Genomic DNA, 20,000 nt, shown 5'->3' with positions numbered 1-20,000 from the left:
TCGACGAAAATTCTGTGATGGGGCCCTCGGAAGAATTTCGTTAAACGAACACGGCCCTTTCAGTTGAACCACGTATGGTCAACAATCTTTCTCTTATAAAGCAGCGAGCCTTTGGAACACCCTTCCAAACGTAATTATTTCATGCACAAATTATAGTACATTTACACGCCTGACCAAGCGGTGGTTATTATCAAAGCAAACCTGTACGCACTGAATGACTGTGATATGAACGATGTAAACTGTGAGTGAGTGAGTGATAGATTCCTGAAGTGGAGAGTGTTTTTGTGACGTGAGTGAAGTAATGTTTTCATGTATTATTGTGTATATATTTTATTAACTTTTGTAAGTATAAGCTAAGAGCTAGCCAATGAGAGCCTGGCTGCCAGAATACTTTACCCAGCCCAACTGGGTGAGCTCATGAATAGTAATGAGCTCAGGCAGTATGATGTCAGACTGACCAGCTTTTGTGATTGGTCTGATTTCTCTGCTTATTTCTGTTCAGTAGCTAGAGCTGACAGAGGAGCTAGCAGTTCATTTTCACATCCACCACATAACACAAACACACATATGGACCTGACATATTTCAAAAAATGCAAGTAAAAACGGTTTTGTATGGCAGGGCACCTTTAAAATGTTCAATGCCTTATCGTGCTGATGTGACGGAGCCTGACCCAAACCCAAACATCATTTCTAAATATCTGTCCGAGCCGAGCCGGGCTGGGTATCCATCCTCTAGTTGTGACGCTCAAAAAAATGTATCCACTGATTTACAGACGTCTCTTGCTCCATATAAGTCTGTGGGGAAAAGTCTTTTTGGGCCCATAGGGCATCACGTGACGGACACAGAAGATTTAATTCCACTTTTTATCTGTTTTGATAGTATTGTCTGTATTGTCTATATTGTCCTTTTATCTCCCTTGCCCAGGGACCACAGATGTAAATTAGCTGTATAGCTAACTCTGGTACAGGGCCTGAACTGTGCATGGTCCCTGACAAATAAACTAATAAAATACAAATACAAATTATTTTGCTGCTATGACACATTGACATCAAAGCCCGGCGCACATCGTGCGGGCCTGATACAGACTGAGTTACCTCAACAGCTGATCATGAGTAATGGTAGACGAGAGTGAGAGTACAGTTCGTGATTATAGTGCGTTCTTTTTGTCCACCGAAGTCGATCTACGAATCGTTTTCCGGAGTTACGAACCGGAAGTTGCAAAAAGAGCGCCCCCGAGGTCGTATATATACGACTCGTCAAGTCATCTGAACTCAGAGGACCCCGAGTTCACTTTCAAAGATGGCTACGTCGTGCATCACACGTAGTAAAGAAGAAGTCGTACACATAGCGCTGTATACTGCTACCTATAGACATGTCTCTACAGTCTTATTAGGAGTTAAACATAGTGCTGTATACTGCTACCTATAGACATGTCTCTACAGTCTTATTAGGAGTTAAACATAGTTGTATACTGCTACCTATAGACATGTCTCTACAGTCTTATTAGGTATTAGTTATTAGTTATTTTGGAGCTTGTGCAGCTGAAATTGGCTAGAGATGCTCGGTTGCTATACGACAACAACGGCTTTAAGCCGAGTCTTGAGCAGAAAGCAGAGCAGTAGCCTAACGTTAACGTTAATCAAAACTTAATTTTCATGTATCAAACTGTGAAATATATTTGTGTAATATGTCAATAACTGGGTGAATAGAATCCTAAATGTTACTAAAGATGTTACAATGATCCATCTTTTCTCCGACTCGTAGTATCGTGTGACAAAAAGAACGCAACAACCCCGCAGGTTATTCGTTTTTTGACACGGATGCGACGTCACACTCGAGCTACTAGTAGCGATTACAAGACAAAAAGAGATTTGAATCGTTTTGGAGGATTTGGTTTCAAATCTGATCATCGGTTCCAAATTTAACATGCGTAAGTTTTGGGTTTCCGTAGCGGCCAGACGCTTGTTGTGTTGCAGCCGTAGAGCACAGTAAGCAGCGCTCTACTGTGGCTTTTAGGACTGCCACCTCTTAGTCGATTAGTCGACTAATTGGTCGTTTTGGTCTTAGTCGATTAAGATTTCTTTAGTCGATTAGTCATTTTTTATGCTTATTCATGCTTAATTCCTTATTTCCAAGAAACTTCTGAGCACATTTACGGTAAACACAAGATTTAAAGTGGTGAGAAACTCAGTTTTACAGATGGTTAATTAACTACATTTATATTGTGCTTTTCTAGTCTTAACCACCTCTCAAAGCACACAGCTCTGTCAATTAAATCAACTAATCGATCAGTCGACAAAATCCTATAAGTGTTAGTCGAATTTCTTTAGTCGAGGACAGCCCTAGTGGCTTTATTTTACGTTGAAAAAGCCCCGTCTGCATTGAATCCAAATAAAACGTTCCTCTTATTTGTGAAATAGGCATGTTACCCGTTTCAACTCCACCACTCAAAGAATTGGAATCAGAATCGTTAAAATCCGAACGATGCCCAACCCCTATCCGTGATGCACTACAGAGGTCTTTATTTGAGCTCTCAGTAAAAAGAAAACAAACCTTGTCCGAGGACTGGGCGGTGCCGAAGAAGATCGGTACGAAGGCGAGCCAGATGATGCAGGTGGTGTACATGGTGAATCCAATCGGCTTCGCTTCGTTAAACGTCTCCGGAACGCCGCGACTCTTCACTGCGTACACCGTACACGTTACCTAGAAACAAGAATGATGCAGGTTACCTAGCAACAAAGGCAGCGAAGCCTTGCACATCACTTGATTCCCGTTCTCTGTCAATGTGACGTCAGAAGGCAAGTTCACACAAAACAAAAGTGTAAATACGGATCAGCTGCTCGTTCTGAAATCTGTATTTATTAGAGCTGCTCAGCGTTATGGTTGTTTTTATATTCTAGGGGTGTCACGATTCTCCAAATCCACGATTTGATTTGACTTTTGATTTTAAGCTCACAATTAAATTATATTTATGATTTAAACTGTTTTTTTTCCAGCAGTGATGACAATGCAGAGAAGGGTAATTTACATCAACAGTTTGAGTTTCTCAGACTTTAAAAGGGGCAATTGAATGCACCATGAGTTTAACGAGGTGCACATGAATACACCATGGAGTCCCGTAGGAGCCCACATTCTTTAACTTTGTTTGTTTCCATAACACTCTCACAGGGAAGGCTAAATGTTGCAACATGGTGACTTAAAGGTCCCATGACATGGTGCTCATTGGATGCTTTTATATAGGCCTTAGTGGTCCCCTAATACTGTATCTGAAGTCTCTTTTATATAGACCTTAGTGGTCCCCTAATACTGTATCTGAAGTCTCTTTATATAGACCTTAGTGGTCCCCTAATACTGTATCTGAAGTCTCTTTTATATAGACCTTAGTGGTCCCCTAATACTGTATCTGAAGTCTCTTTTATATAGACCTTAGTGGTCCCCTAATACTGTATCTGAAGTCTCTTTTATATAGACCTTAGTGGTCCCTAATACTGTATCTGAAGTCTCTTTTATATAGACCTTAGTGGTCCCTAATACTGTATCTGAAGTCTCTTTTATATAGACCTTAGTGGTCCCTAATACTGTATCTGAAGTCTCTTTTATATAGACCTTAGTGGTCCCTAATACTGTATCTGAAGTCTCTTTTATATAGACCTTAGTGGTCCCTAATACTGTATCCGAAGTCTCTTTTATATAGACCTTAGTGGTCCCTAATACTGTATCTGAAGTCTCTTTTATATAGACCTTAGTGGTCCCTAATACTGTATCTGAAGTCTTTTATATAGACCTTAGTGGTCCCCTAATACTGTATCTGAAGTCTTTTATATAGACCTTAGTGGTCCCCTAATACTGTATCTGAAGTCTCTTTTATATAGACCTTAGTGGTCCCCTAATACTGTATCTGAAGTCTCTTTTATATAGGCCTTAGTGGTCCCCTAATACTGTATCTGAAGTCTCTTTTATATAGACCTTAGTGGTCCCCTAATACTGTATCTGAAGTCTCTTTTATATAGACCTTAGTGGTCCCCTAATACTGTATCTGAAGTCTCTTTTATATAGACCTTAGTGGTCCCCTAATACTGTATCTGAAGTCTCTTTTATATAGACCTTAGTGGTCCCCTAATACTGTATCTGAAGTCTCTTTTATATAGACCTTAGTGGTCCCTAATACTGTATCTGAAGTCTCTTTTATATAGACCTTAGTGGTCCCTAATACTGTATCTGAAGTCTCTTTTATATAGACCTTAGTGGTCCCTAATACTGTATCTGAAGTCTCTTTTATATAGACCTTAGTGGTCCCTAATACTGTATCCGAAGTCTCTTTTATATAGCGATGCCAATGCGACCAAAATTTGTAAGGGTGCGACTAAGATGTTTCCTCGGTCGCACCGGTGTACCTAACGTCTTCGCCTCCGCTGCATCTCCACTAACGAAGCAATGTCGTTTCTATCGATATGGTTTAATGTTGCGGTACATGACCAATTCCTTCAACATGGAGAGACACAGCGCCGCCTGTCCAAACTCCCGACATTTGTCTACAGTTTTAATTGTTATTAACCCAGCTGTATATTGTTAAGTATGAGAGAGAAACCTCTATTGGTACCAGTGTTTCCGCTGGTAACTCTCTGTTACTGCGGCCGCCACGGCGAAACACACATTAGAAGTTATTAAATGCAACTAACTTAGGGTGAACAAACGTCCTCTTTTGCCCGGACATGTCCACTTTTTACCTACTGTCCCGGGCGTCCGGGGGGGTTTATAAATCATTAAAATGTCCGGTTTTCACTGTTTTTCATGGAACCATTAAGCGTGTACTTAAATTGACTGGCACTTTGCTCAACACAATACTACGGTAGGCTACTTTGTTGTGTGACGTAATTCCCGAGAGGCTGCCTTGTGATACATATACACATTCACAGGGACCAGGGCAGACAGACAGGGACCAGGGCAGACAGACAGGGACGAGGGCAGACAGCGGAGCAGCATTACACACAAAATGCCGAAGCGCTTCCTGCTAAAGATTTCCCACCGTGGTCAGAAAACACAGCGGAGACACTTTGTTTCTCTCACTAGGACTCTAGAGTCGGTAGGACTCGCTTGCTGTCACTCTCACTTCTTCCCCGCTCTATATCACCCACTCCCCACACACACACACACACACACACACACACACACACACACACACACACACACACACACACACACACACACACACACACACACACACACACCGTCTCAACGCACAAACTAGTGCACAAGTATTAACATCAGTCCACTTACAACCATAAAACAAGACTAGTGCAAAAAACAAATGTCCCACATACAGTCCCGGTCGGACCCGGACAAGTGGGAGGCGGAGTGCACCGTGTGCAAAGCTGGCACATATGTTTCAGTGTCTTTATTATTTATGTTATTACATTGAAAAGATATTAAGAGATATTTTGTTGAAGCTGGATTTTCTAACACAGAACAGGTCATATTTAGAACATTATTTCATATTTCATATTATTTATTTATTTTAAAAGAGAGCTATTATTTTGTTACATGTTGTTACAGATTTTATTTTATTACAGAAGTTATTTTTGCACAATTGAGGCATAATAAAGCATGTTCATTAACCTCTGAGAATCACCACTGTCTGGATTTGTCTCGAGGCCAGGCCGAGTGTCCTCTTTTTTGGAAATCAAAATATGGTCACCCTAAACTAACTTCAGTTGGTTGAGTAATAGCGTGTAAGACGGAGCCTGCTGGATCAGAGTTCATAAAAACGCAGCGCAGTGACGATACAGACATTTCATAGCCTACACAAGACGGGTGTAACGCCGCTGATGAGTCAGCCGTCACTCTCTGAGTAGCATACGCTTCAGTCCATCGCACTCCCTCGGTCTTTCGTTCGTTCTTTTTTTTTTTTTTTCTAAAGATTTCAGCCTTTATTTTGATGGGAAAGCTGAAGACATGAAAGGGGAGAGAGAGAGGGAGGGGGGGGATGACATGCAGGAAAGGGCCGCAGGTCGGAGTCAAACCTCTATATTTACCAACTGAGCTATCCGGGCGTCCTCTTTCTCTTTTAATCAGTCTGTTATTGTTGTTGAAAGCTTATGAAGGAGCTTTCTCAGATATATTTTTTTTATATATATCCTAGGCTAACTTTCATTTACATGTGTTGCAGCTGTATATTTTCAAACTGGTAAAGGAAACCCTGTCTTTGATTTTTATTTTAATTAGCTTGTGAAAAGTGGCTTTGACTTAAAACTGAACATTTAACCCACTTTGTAAAAAAATACAGAGCTATATATCGTGTATCGCCATTCAGCGTTACGGCGATGCAAGGAAAAATTTGGGTCCACCTAAATTTTGTGCTGGTGCACCTAAATCAAAAAAGTAAGGCGCACCAGTGCAACCAAGGCAAAAAGTTAGTGTGGAGCCCTGCTTACTGGTCCCCTAATACTGTATCTGAAGTCTCTTTTATATAGGCCAGATGGGCCTCAGATCGGCCCATCTGAGCTTTCATTTTTTCAAAGGCAGAGCAGGATACCCAGGGCTCGGTTTACACCTATCACCATTTCTAGCCACTGGGGGACCATAGGCAGGCTGGGGGAACGCATATTAATGTTAAAAAACCTCTTTAAGTGAAATTTTCATGCCATGGGACCTTTAAGGGAAGCCGGAGGATTTTCCAGTTCTGCTGTTTCTCCGTCATCTCTGACTCCGGCAACGGCCACAGAGTCTGGAAAAGAGCAGCTGCAGGCCACTACTAAGCTAATGTTACCCTGTGTCTTTAGCTGCATGCCACCAGCTGGTAATCCAAGGTTACTCTGTGTCTTTAGCTGCATGCTACCAGCCGGTAATCCAAGGTTACTCTGTGTCTTTAGCTGCATGCTACCAGCCGGTAATCCAAGGTTACTCTGTGTCTTTAGCTGCATGCTTCCAGCCGGTAAGCAAACGTTACTCTGTGTCTTTAGCTGCATGCTACAAGCCGGTAAGCTAACGAAATGCTGGAATCGTGACACCCCCAAAAATCTGTATTTATTAAGAGCTGCTCTTCATCATCAGATGACCATTCACAGATAACCGCCGGATCGGATGGCTACGTTACCATGAGTACGATGCTGTAGCTGAGGCAGCAGATGATTGACAGGTCAGACATGTCACATTTCAGGATGCCTCGAGCCAGGTCGGGGTTCGGGGGGCGGAGCTCCTCGTAGTCAATGATGGTGTGAGGAGGGACGACAGCGAACCACACAAACACACCAAGGACCTGAAACACACAACACACAAGAACAAAGAGAAGTTATCGGCACTGAATCAACACCACAGGAGTAATTTACAGGAGGCAAAGCCCTGGCTTTACTACCAGGGCTTTAAATTGACACCTGCCAACGTGCCAAATGCAGGTAAAAATTAACTTTGGCCGGTAACTGTACGTACACACCGCCGCGGACTTGAGCTGCAAAGAAGCTCCGGCCGCCCTGTCGAGGACACTTGTCCGAAAAGTACGGAGAAGCTTTTTGACGCTTTGGCTGCTCTGACGTGGCAGCATTCGATGTTCGATCATGTTCAACAGACGATTGAAGACAAAGCACAAGCAGCCACTTCACGGCCAGTACACTGACACTAGAAAACTTTTATAAATTACATATATAATATATAATATAATGACAGAATCTGTATTGGTTGTTGGTCGCAGTGGTGTCTGTTAGCAGTTAGCTCGCTCGTTAGCCGCTGACCCGCAGCAGAATGCAGGCAGAGCGAGACCATGTGACTGTTCAGAGACCATGTGACTGGTTAGACTTAGATTTAGACTTAGACTTCTCTTTATTGATCCCTTTGGGATGACTCCCGCAAGGAAATTAGATTTCCAGCAGCAGATTTTAGCATCTTACAAAACACATAAAAGATAGAAAAAATACAGTATAAGAATAATAAACTTTTAGCTAAATATTTTTACAAAAATAAAAAAAACAGTAAAACAGCAATAAACCGCAGATAAATAAAGATAGATAAATAGATATATAGGACTGTGTATGGTATTGTGTTATTATACAGTTAATAAATAAATGACATTTAGCATAAAGTAGCAGTTAAGAGCAGTTAGTGTCCAGGTATGTATATGAGTAGATTATTAATTTTACAGTGTTCTGTCCTCTCCTCTTTACCCTATTTCCTCCTCCCCCCAAGTGAGGAGTTGCACAGTATGATGGCATGAGGGACAAAGGAGTTCTTGAGTCTGTTGGTCCTACACTTGGTTAGAGACCATGTGACTGTTTAGAGACCATGTGACTGTTTAGAGACCATGTGACTGTTTAGAGACCATGTGACCGGCAGGTAACGTTAACTGGTCCCTATAGGCAAACAGACGTCATATCATAAATGATAGGGGAACCCAGCAACGGCGATTATGTGCTTTTTCTCCCTTTTCTCGGAACTAATGTTTTGGTAGGAATCAAAGTTTACATCGTATGTTTCTCTGGGATCAGCCAGCGAGAAGGACGTCTATATTCTGATTGGTTGCTGGCGTTTGCCACTGAACCGCGTCATAGCTCATTACCTTAAAGTTGACCTGCTTTCAACTTTCTGATTGACGTTCTGGTCACTCAAAACGCCCAAACGCCCTGTAACTTTAGAAGCCAAAGTCGGCGGCGGTGTGTATGTACAGTAACATTGTAAAGTTACGAGCCAGCATAGCCGGTGATAAATGAAGCAAATAATCCTGCGTCAGTTTGAATCGTCAGTTTGACTCATTGTTGCTTGATTGGTCTGATTTCCGCCAAGAAATTTGGGCGGTTTTGTGTGCGTTTTTTGCTCGGAATTGTAATTATTTTCTGCTTGTAGTTCTAATCCTACATTTCGTGTCCCACGTTGACGTGTTGTACAGCCGTCGGCTACGTGCTAGCATAGGCGCAGATTTATGTTTTCCTCCGTGGGTGCTCACGGGCGCACGCCCTTTAAAAAGTTGTCAAAATTTTTTTTGCATTTCAGAACCTTAGGAAATGGACAGCGGCCGACACGGATAAACACGCCTATTAACCAGATAATAAAGCCATAAAGTAGGCTATCTTTCAACTCCGGACATCGCCACTTCTCACAGATACAGATAGGATTGGAGGGGAGAAGTTTAACTGATACGTAGCCACGATCAGCTTGGTGGGAAATTAAGAATCAATGCCTTAGTAGCCTGTAGGCCTAAACATGAATTAGTGGGCCTGGGCCTGGCTATCGAAACAAACTGGATTAACAGAGATAGATTCATTCAGACCTTAAAAAACAAGTTGCGTAACCAGAGAAGGGGTAAAACAGGGAGTAAATATTGGAGATGCATCATGCACTAAGTGGGGGGATGGAGGGGGGGGGGAGTCACTAAAAGAGGCGTTTTCATCCGAGAGACGCTGTGATTGGTGGAGAGGATATGGAGCAGGGGACTGACAGCGACATAACCAATCACACTGTGACAGACGCTCCACTTAGCACCAACTGCTGCTGAATTTGAAATGAATGGAGCCTGCTGGCAGTCTGGCACACGTGGGTGCTCGGTATTTTCTGTGGGTGCTCGAGCTCCGGAGCACCCACGGTATCGGCGCCTATGCGCGCTAGCGTGTGGTATCGTATTGTGAGCATTGTTAGTATTACTTTTATTATAAGCAGTGTTATTACTACAGTTGTTTTCCGTTTTTGCTTGTTTGTTAGTTAATTAGTATTTGAAAAAAGCCACCCGTGGACAGTTGTTGAAAATTAGCAAGTGAGCTAAAACACAAAAGCTGTGCATGTGGTTCGTCCAATGTTACTGTCAAAGTCAAATAAAACCTAAATCTGAACCCGCAAAAACCCTGCTGTGCCCTACTATGACATGAACTACTACGACTACCATTTGTAGTCACTGTTCCATTGTCTTTATTGTGACTATTACGCCACTGTTCAGTTTTTCCTTGCCACTGTCACTATAGCTACTGCTAATGCTTGCTCTTGAGGGAATTACTGTAATAGTTTGTAAATTATAGAGTGTGGTCTAGACCAAAGATCTTCAACAGGGGGTCCTCAGAGTGGCTTCAGGGGGACACCAAGTCATTGTTTAACCATTATGAGTCAAGAAGTCCAACATATTATTAGCATAAATTGGCATATTTGTGATTTGTTTTTAAATGTACACAACATTGTGGTAGCCACTGAGGTAGCCATCCACAGATACCGCTAAGCTTTAAGAATTCACTGTGCCACATGTATGTTCAACATTAAAACCTGATGCATAAAGATATGAATATGTTAATTATTATCATTTTAATAGCTTAGTATTGTATGCAACATAAAAAAGGTATGTATATAGGCTTTAGGCCGCCCACACGTTATTATTGTAGGCCCAGTTTAAAATGCAACTAGGGTTGGGTATCGGTTGGATTTTTACTTTTAAAACGATTCCGAGTCCTAAACGATTCCTAAACCGATTCTTGAAAAACTGAAAAATGACATTAAAGAAAGGCTTTTTATAGAGTTTTCCTTTTTTATTTATTGAAAATTATTTAAATTTAACAATACATTAATGTTTTAAAGTACTTAAATATATAATAAGTAAACCTAAGTCACCTAACACACAACAACAATAATTTAACAAATAACAGTTCCACTATTAAAGGTGCAATATGTAATATTGTATGTAATACTGGCAGCTAGCGGTTAAAATAGTTACTGCACTACCAATTCAAAATACTGGAGAGTCGTTTCCCCCGCCCCCTCCTGCCCAGACTCGAAGTTCACGGGGGTTGCCAGGCTGAGAGCGCAGCATTCACAACAATGTTGCTAGACGCTTTTCTCACATAGCCAGACATTACTCCACAGCACAGCGGAGTAGCTAACGTTAGATGCTAGTCTCACATAGCCAGACATTACTCCACAGCACAGCGGAGTAGCTAACGTTAGATGCTAGTCTCACATAGCCAGACATTACTCCACAGCACAGCGGAGTAGCTAACGTTAGATGCTAGTCTCACATAGCCAGACATTACTCCACAGCACAGCAGAGTAGCTAACGTTAGATGCTAGTCTCACATAGCCAGACATTACTCCACACTACAGCAGAGTAGCTAACGGTAGATGCTGGCTATATTGACAGTCATAAAAGCCCGTGCTCACGTGGAGCTCTGTAACCAACTAACAGACACACTTTTTGGGCTTAAAATTACAGTATGAACCGCTAAAAACACAACAACCTCACTGTCCTCTCCACACGCCAGTCAGGCACACTTCCTCGGCTTAGAATTACAATAAAGAAATGCTAAAAATACCACTACCTTGCCGACGGAACACACTTCATTGGCTTAGAATTACGGAAACAATCGCTAAACACACTGCAAACTCACAGTCCTCTCTTTCCGATTTACAGCCCCCCTCTCGTGGCTTAAAATAATTCACCGTTGTCGGCTCCAGCTGCTGAACTACACGTTGTAAACAGCCATGGGCTGCTTGCCTGGTCCTCCCGGTAACATTAACAGTTAGCAGGGTTAGCATGGCGGCGTTAGCCAGGACCAGTCAGGATCACTTTACTGGCTATGTCTCAATTGTTTTTGCAAGTAACCAACTCGGGTACTCTAGCTATATAATTCAATGTGAGTACACAAATGTTGAAATGACAAAAAATGCCCATCCCTAGTAGCTGTGATAAATTAGCCTGAAGCTAATGCTTACCTGTTTTGGAGGAAATAAGCCAACTCTGCGTCCTTTTGGGATCTAAGCTGTCTCCATCTTTCAAATACATCTCCAATATTTACCAGGGGGTTGTTACGTCTCTGGTCACGCAACTGTTAGAAACATGCTGTTTTCTTTTTTTATGTCATGTAGAATCCAGACTAACTTTTTTCATCAGGAGCATAGTGGCCACCAAATGAAAATTTTAGGTGCACAACCAAAAGGTGCTGTAGAAATAAAGTTGCCTTGCCTTACAACCTCAGCCTATCAGTCAGTCACCAGGGCATAGAAACCACTGCTGTGCCTGCTCGGCTCCGAGGAAGCGTAACGTCAACAGCACTGCGACCGCTTTTGGCTCGCAGTTAATATTATATCACAGAAAACGCTGTCTGCTGGAAGTTATGAAAAACTGTAACCACACTTGAAACGACTTTATCGGCATTTCCGTGACTCACTGTGACTTCCACAAAACTGCAGAGCCGACGTAGTTTGCAGCTCTGCGTGTTTGCGAGTGTGTCGGAGCTCTGCTCTATGTCTGGATGTAAAATTCAGTCGCACACTCTGAAATGTTTGCCCTGCTGGCAGCAATTCTATTGTCTTAAATCAACAAGTTCATTATTGCGCTATACTGCCACCTACTGACACAGAATAGTATTTCATTTCTCTGCCAGTCATCATATTGAGGCACAGATGCGCAACAATGGAAAATTATTTGCAGTAACTCAATAAAAAAAATTGTTGGACCAATTAAGTAAAATCGGATAATTTCCCACGGCACACAGGACGATCTCTCACGGCACACTAGTGTGTCGCGGCACAGTGGTTGAAAATCACTGACATATTGGACCTTTAACAAGTAACAACAAAATAAATGATGTTGAGTTGGTATGCCAACCAGCTTCAAACTTTAGCAGTTCTTTTGCAGAAAAATGACCATATTTGCCTTCTCTGGCGAGATAGGACACCTCTCCTGACTTATGACATGTAGGCCTACTGCACAGGAGAAAACTCTCTCAGACGGTGTCCAAGAGGCCTGTACACACCCAGGTAGGAGTTTGAAAGGGTGAACAGTTTGGGGAGGCTGTCCTGCCTCCCCCACCACCAGGCTACAGGGTCTCGTCCTGAACGATGGACTAGCAGAGCAAGTGTAATGTTTGCTAGCTATCACGTGCAGTCAGTTAATGGTTAATATGCTTTTACGTCTGTTTTGGTGAGCCCAGAGGGGAAAATATGCCATTTTAAAAGTAGCCTACATTTACGGTAGCAAGCTAACCGTAGACTACAGAGAAAGGGTGATATTTTTACGTCCGTTTCGGAGCGTTTACAAAAAGCTGTCTATCAGCGGTAACTAGTGCATGTCCGAGAATAGCGCGGTCAGCGCTTCACACCGCGAGCGGGCACGTGCGCCACTCGGCAGAAAGAAAAAAAGAGTCTGTCGCTGTCCAGAGCGACGAAGGGAAAATATTTCAGTCGGAACCAAAATTTGCGTTCTAATCCGGTCCGAATACTACCGTTTGTGTAGGAACCGGTACCATAGTGGAACCTGGTTTCGGTACCCAACCCTACATGCAATCCAATTTCAACTCAATTTGGTGGGAGTCCCTGCTCTGTCTCTCTTTTAGCTAAGGGGTCCTTGTCCTAAAAAACGTTGAAGACCTCTGGTCTAGACCTACACTATAGTGTTAATTTCGTCAGACGAGACTAAATATGTTCGTCAACGACCTTTTTTTCCCACGACTATGACGAGACGATGACGAGATTGCGCCAATGTTCAAAAACGCTGACTAAGACTAAATTAACGTGCATTATTGTTGACGCAAAAAAGACGAGACTAAAATGTTTTGCATAAAATAAAAACTAAGATAAGATAACTATTTGACTGAAATGGTTATCAGAAATAATTTATTTAAAAAAAAGACAAAAATGTTTTGACTAAAACTTGACTAAATTTGCGAGACTTTTATTCGACTAAAACTTGACTAAGATACCTTGAGTTCTCTTTTGACTAAAACTAGACTAAAATGATGAGACTTTTAGTTGACTAACAACATTTTTTGGCACAAGACTAAGACTAAATTAAAAATAAGTGACAAAATTAACACTACTACACTATCTGTAAAGTGTCTCGAGATAACTCTTGTTATGATTTGATACTAAAAATACAATTTAATTGAATAAAACATAAATCTGAACCGTGAATGTCCTGCTGCGGAGACAGAAGCAGGCAGGCGTCCGATATGGGCTCTCTCACCTGGACGGAGATGAGGATGCAGGTGATGATGAGCTGCGACGTGGGGCTGATGAATTTGGGAGGCGTCACCGACCTCTTGCCCTGCTCGAAGATGCGGTAGATGCGGTTGGTTTTGGTCAACATGGCGGAGTAGGTGATGGCCATGCCGAGGCCCAGCAGGAGGCGCCGGAACGCACACGCCACCGCACCGGGCTCGGCTATCATCAGGAAGGTGATGAGGTAGATCAGGAAGATACCTGCAGATAGAGAGATGGAGGGAGAGAGGGAGGGAGAGAGAGAGGGAGGGAGGGGAGAGAGAGAGAGAGAGAGAGAGGGGGGGGGGGGAGAGAGAGAGGGAGGGAGAGAGAGAGGGAGGGAGAGAGAGAGGGAGAGAGAGAGATAGGGGGAGAGAGAGAGAGGGAGAGAGAGCGAGAGAGAGAGAGAGAGAGAGGGAGGAGAGAGGGGGGGAGATAGGGAGAGAGAGAGATAGAGAGGGAGAGGGGGGGAGAGGGAGAGAGGGAGGTAGAGAGATGGGGGGGAGAGAGAGAGAGGGGGGAGAGAGAGAGAGAGAGGAGAGAGGCAGAGAGAGATGGGGGAGAGAGAGAGAGAGGGAGAGAGAGAGGGCGGGAGAGAGATAGAGAGGGAGATAGGGAGAGAGAGAGAGGGAGGGAGAGAGAGGGGGGGAGAGAGAGAGGGAGAGAGAGAGAGGAAGAGAGGGAGGGAGAGGGAGAGAGGGAGAGAGAGAGAGAGAGAGAGAGAGAGAGCGGGGGAAGAGAGAGGGAGAGGAAGAGAGAGAGAGAGAGAGGGAGAGAGAGAGAAAGACAGAAAGAGAGAGGGAGAGAAATAGAGGGAGAGAGAGAGAGACAGAGAGGGAGAGAGAGAGAGAGGGAGAGACAGAGAGAGGTTGTCATCCGAGGGAGGCTCTCATTACCACACCCCTAGTCTCGCATTGCCAGACCTTCCTCCACAGCGCTGCGGAGGAAGCTGTCTCACTCTGTAGCTAAAACAGAGAGCTCAACACACAGGGTGAAAAGAGGAGCTGCAGCAATGTGCAGTACAACAAAAAATATGGTGTCTTTTGAAAATTAAACCATGTAAACCTATTCTGATATAACCTCTAAATACAATTATGAACCTGAAAATGAGCAGAATATGGGAGCTTTAACCTTCTAGGGTCAGAGACATTTCTGACCCTTCCTCAATGACTGCACACCTGGATCCTTCATCCAATCAGACGGGGGTGGACAGAGGGGACATGACGGCAATCAATCTTATCTTCAGATATTATGAATGCTTAGTTTCAAGCAAGATCACAAAATAAATATTAGACATGTGTATGAAACAAACACATTTGCCTAAATTACAGTCCTTCCAGAAAATTGTTGCGGGGCAAAAATCCTTGATTATTGCGGCACGTTTTCTTAAAAAATGCGATGGAATATGCGGGATATTTATGCAATTTTATGCGATGCGACTTTCTGAAGATATATTAAGGGACTTTTTTGCAACGAAAATGCGGGGATTATGAAATCATGCAAGCCCCGCATATTTTGAGCGGAAATCGGCAATTTATGTGGCGAAAGTAGAGCTGGGCGTTTTTTTTCCCTAAAAAAATCTGCAATTTTTTTATAAAAAACTCAATTAACGATTTGATTCGATTTACCCCCCTTCCATTTAAAACAAAATAACTGTGAACTGTAAATATATTTTAAAAATATATATTTAAAGTGCATCAACATAAACAAAATTACAAAGGCAAACCCTTTCTCTAACTGAAAAGTCACTGCAGTAGGGCTGCCACCTCTTAGTTGATTAGTCGACTAATCGGTCGTTTTGGTCTTAGTCGACTAAGATTTCTTTAGTCGATTAGTCATTTTTTATGCTTATTCATGCTTAATTACTTATTTCCAAGAAACTTCTGAGCACATTTATGGTAAACACAAGATTTAAAGTGGAGCTTTTGCAGGATTAAATGTGGAGAAACTTAGTTTAACAGATGGTTAATTAACTACATTTATATTGTGCTTTTCTAGTCTTAACCACCTCTCAAAGCTCACAGCTCTGTCAATTAAATCAACTAATCGATTACTCGACAAAATCCTATAAGTGTTAGTCGACTAAGAATTTCTTTAATTGTGGACAGCCCTACACTGCAGTGTGCAACAAAGATTGTTAAACATCCAAATTAATTATTATAATTATCAGAGGGCTGCGCCACAGGGAGCGTGCTACGGAAACCCTGAAGGAAGATTTGGTGAATGCAAAATGTATGTACGCTATACTGAAGTGAGGGAGAAAAAAAATCTGAAAATATGAATCGATTTGACCTACCAACTCGATTTTTAAATCAAATAGATTTTTTCCCCAGCCCTAGGCGAAAGTGCGGCATATTTGGAAAAATGTGCCCCCCCCCCATAATTATGCAGACTTTGGCTGATTATGCGTTGAATTATGCGATCGCATGATCAAATTTTTCTGGAGGTCCCAGTCGTGTTATTTCTGGCAGTGCTGACCTGTCAGCAGAACGTAGCTGAGCTCCCGTCCCGAGGCCCTGACGATGGGCGTGTCGTTGAAGCGGATGAAGGTGATCACCACGGCGCTGGTTGCCAGGATACCGAGCATGGCGATGGAGGCGGGCACTAGGGCGAAGGGCGAGTTCCACTCGAGCTTGATGATCGGAGTCGGACGGCAGGCGGTTCTGTTGGGGACGGGACGCATGTCTAACGGACAGGACTCACAGGTGAACTCATCCAGCTGGTACTGGTAGCCATCACAGAGCTGGAGGGAGAGAGGGAGGGAGAGAGGGGGAGAGGGGGAGGGAGGGAGGGAGGGAGAGGGAGGGAGGGAGGGGAGGGAGAGAGAGAGAGAGAGAGAGGAGGAGAGAGAGGGAGGGAGGGGGAGGGAGAGAGAGGGGAGGGAGGGGAGGGAGAGAGGGAGAGGGGAGAGAGAGAGAGAGGGAGAGAGGGAGGGAAGGGGAGAGGGAGAGAGGGAGGGAGGGATGGAGGGAGAGGGAGAGGGAGAGAGAGGAAGAGAGGGAAGGAGAGAGAGAGAGGGAGGGAGAGGGAGAGGGAGAGAGAGAGGGAGAGAGGGAGCGGGAGAGGGAAAGGGAAAAGGAGAGGGAGAGGGAGGGAGAGAGAGAGGGAGAGAGGGAGAGAGGGAGCGGGAGAGGGAAAGGAAAAGGAGAGGGAGAGGGAGGGAGAGAGAGAGGAAGAGAAAGAGAGAGAGAGAGGAAGGGAGAGGAAGAGAGAGAGGGAGAGAGAGAGAGGGAGAGAGGGAGCGGGAGAGGGAAAGGAAAAGGAGAGGGAGAGGGAGGGAGAGAGGGAGAGGGAGAGGGAGGGACAGAGAGAGGGAGAGAGAGGAAGAGAAAGAGAGAGAGGGAGAGAGAGAGAGAGAGAGAGAGAGAGAGAGGGAGAGGGAGAGGGAGAGGAAGAGAGAGAGGGAGAGAGAGAGAGAGAGAGAGAGGAGAGAGAGAGAGAGGGAGAGAGAGGGAGAGAGAGGAGAGAGAGAGAGGGAGGAGGGAAGAGAGAGAGGGAGAGAGAGAGAGAGGAAGAGAGAGAGAGGAAGAGAGAGAGAGGAGAGAGGGAGAGAGAGAGAGAGAGAGGGAGAGAGAGAGGAGAGAGGAAGAGAGAGAGGGAGGGAGAGAGAGAGAGAGAGAGAGGGAGAGAGAGGGAGAGGAAGAGAGAGAGGGAGGGAGAGAGAGAGAGAGAGAGAGAGAGAGGGAGTGAGAGGAAGAGAGGAAGAGAGAGAGAGACTTCTGAGTATAGGGTTTATAAGAGTCTATACTTAATATAATATATAAATAAACAGTATACTTGATGTAACGAGTGTGTACTTATATAAATATATAAATAAACAGTATACTTAATGTAACCAGTGTGTACTTATATAAATATATAAACAAACAGTATACTTGATGTAAACGAGTGTGTACTTATATAAATATATAAATAAACAGTATACTTGATGTAACGAGTGTGTACTTATATAAATATATAAATAAACAGTATACTTGATGTAAACGAGTGTGTACTTATATAAATATATAAATAAACAGTATACTTGATGTAGACAAGTGTGTACTTATATAAATGTATAAATAAAAAGTATACTTGATGTAACGAGTGTGTACTTATATAAATAAACAGTATACTTGATGTAAACGAGTGTGTACTTATATAAATAAACAGTATACTTGATGTAAACGAGTGTGTACTTATATAAATATATAAATAAACAGTATACTTGATTTAAACAAGTGTGTACTTATATAAATATATAAATAAACAGTATACTTGATGTAAACAAGTGTGTACTTATAGAAATATATAAATAAACAGTATACTTGATGTAAACGAGTGTGTACTTATAGAAATATATAAATAAACAGTATGCTTGATGTAAACGAGTGTGTTCTTATATAAATATATAAATAAACAGTATACTTGATGTAGATGAGTGTGTACTTATATAAATAAACAGTATACTTGATGTAAACGAGTGTGTTCTTATATAAATATATAAATAAACAGTATACTTGATGTAGATGAGTGTGTACTTATATAAATAAACAGTTTACTTGATGTAAACGAGTGTGTTCTTATATAAATATATAAATAAACAGTATACGTGTGTGTACCTCACAGTGCCAGCAGCAGGGAACTCCTTTCACCATCTTCTTCCTCTCTCCTGGTCTACACGGGAAACTACAGATGGAGTCTGGAACAGACTTATCTCCTCCTGACCACTGCATCTCGTCCAGCTGACAGGTACACAGAGACAGAGAGAGAGACAGGTAGAGAGAGACAGAGAGAGAGAGAGAGACACATACACAGAGACAGAGAGAGAGACAGGTACAGAGAGACAGAGAGAGAGAGAGAGAGAGAGAGAGACACACACAGAGACAGAGAGAGACAGGTAGAGAGAGACAGAGAGAGAGAGAGAGAGACACACAGAGACAGAGAGAGAGACAGGTACAGAGAGACAGAGAGAGAGAGAGAGAGAGAGACACATACACAGAGACAGAGAGAAAGACAGGTAGAGAGAGACAGAGAGAGAGAGAGACAGACACATACACAGAGACAGAGAGAGAGACACACACAGGTACAGAGAGAGAGAGAGACAGGTACAGAGAGACAAAGAGAGAGAGACACGTACACAGAGACAGAGAGAGAGACACACAGGTACAGAGAGACAGAGAGAGAGAGACACGTACACAGAGACAGAGAGAGAGACACACAGGTACAGAGAGAGAGAGACAGGTACAGAGAGAGAGAGAGAGAGAGAGAGAGAGACAGGTACAGAGAGAGAGACAGGTACAGATAGAGAGACAGGTACACAGAGAGAGAGAGACAGGTACAGAGAGAGAGAGACAGGTACAGAAAGCAAGAGAGAGAGAGACAAGTAGAGAGAGAGACAGGTACAGAGAGAAAAGCACAACTTCCTTTTAACACCACTATTTATGTTGACGTGAGATCTGTGTCCCCTGTTGATGTGAGCTAAGCCACCGGAGGACGTCCAGTCTCAACAGTCCTGTCACTTAAATGTTAGCCTAGTCAGAACTTATAATAATACACACACACACACACACACACACACACATATATATATATATATATATTTTAGATTCTTCAAAGTAGCCACCCTTTGCTTTTTTATTAATAAGGGAAATAATTCCACTAATTAACCCTGACAAAGCACACCTGTGAAGGTAAAACCATTTCAGGTGACTACCTCATGAAGCTCATTGAGAGAACACCAAGGGTTTGCAGAGTTATCAAAAAAAGCAAAGGGTGGCTACTTTTAGAAATCTAAAATATAAGACATGTTTTCAGTTATTTCACACTTTTTTGTTAAGTACATAATTCCATATGTGTTCATTCATAGTTTTGATGCCTTCAGTGAGAATCTAAAATGTAAATAGTCATGAAAATAATAAATAAACACATTGAATGAGAAGGTGTGTCCAAACTTTTGGCCTGTACTGTATGTATGTTTGGCCTGTACTGTATGTATATAAATATATATATATATAAATATATATAAATATATCTAGCGTTATATATAAGCGTTTTCTCAAAGAAAAGCTGAACTCCAAGTCTT

General features: G+C 42.7%; 1 protein-coding gene across 1 annotated transcript in view; it reads right to left on the bottom strand.

Annotated features, from left to right (window-relative positions):
• grm6a (glutamate receptor, metabotropic 6a) overlaps positions 1–20,000 on the bottom strand; it is a 67,400-nt gene that overhangs the window by 13,214 nt on the left and 34,186 nt on the right. The window contains exons 9-13 of the mRNA XM_028582641.1: positions 18,538–18,660; positions 16,415–16,679; positions 13,923–14,158; positions 7,095–7,256; positions 2,555–2,704 (exon numbers count right to left, since the gene is read on the bottom strand). Of these exons, the coding sequence (XP_028438442.1) occupies positions 2,555–2,704; positions 7,095–7,256; positions 13,923–14,158; positions 16,415–16,679; positions 18,538–18,660 (936 nt within the window). The remainder of the gene's footprint in view (positions 1–2,554; positions 2,705–7,094; positions 7,257–13,922; positions 14,159–16,414; positions 16,680–18,537; positions 18,661–20,000) is intronic.

This window comes from Perca flavescens, chromosome 7, assembly GCF_004354835.1.
Source record: "Perca flavescens isolate YP-PL-M2 chromosome 7, PFLA_1.0, whole genome shotgun sequence".
Lineage (NCBI taxonomy): Eukaryota > Metazoa > Chordata > Actinopteri > Perciformes > Percidae > Perca > Perca flavescens.
Note: the sequence above shows the minus strand (reverse complement) of the source record. Positions and strands in the feature narration are given on the sequence as shown.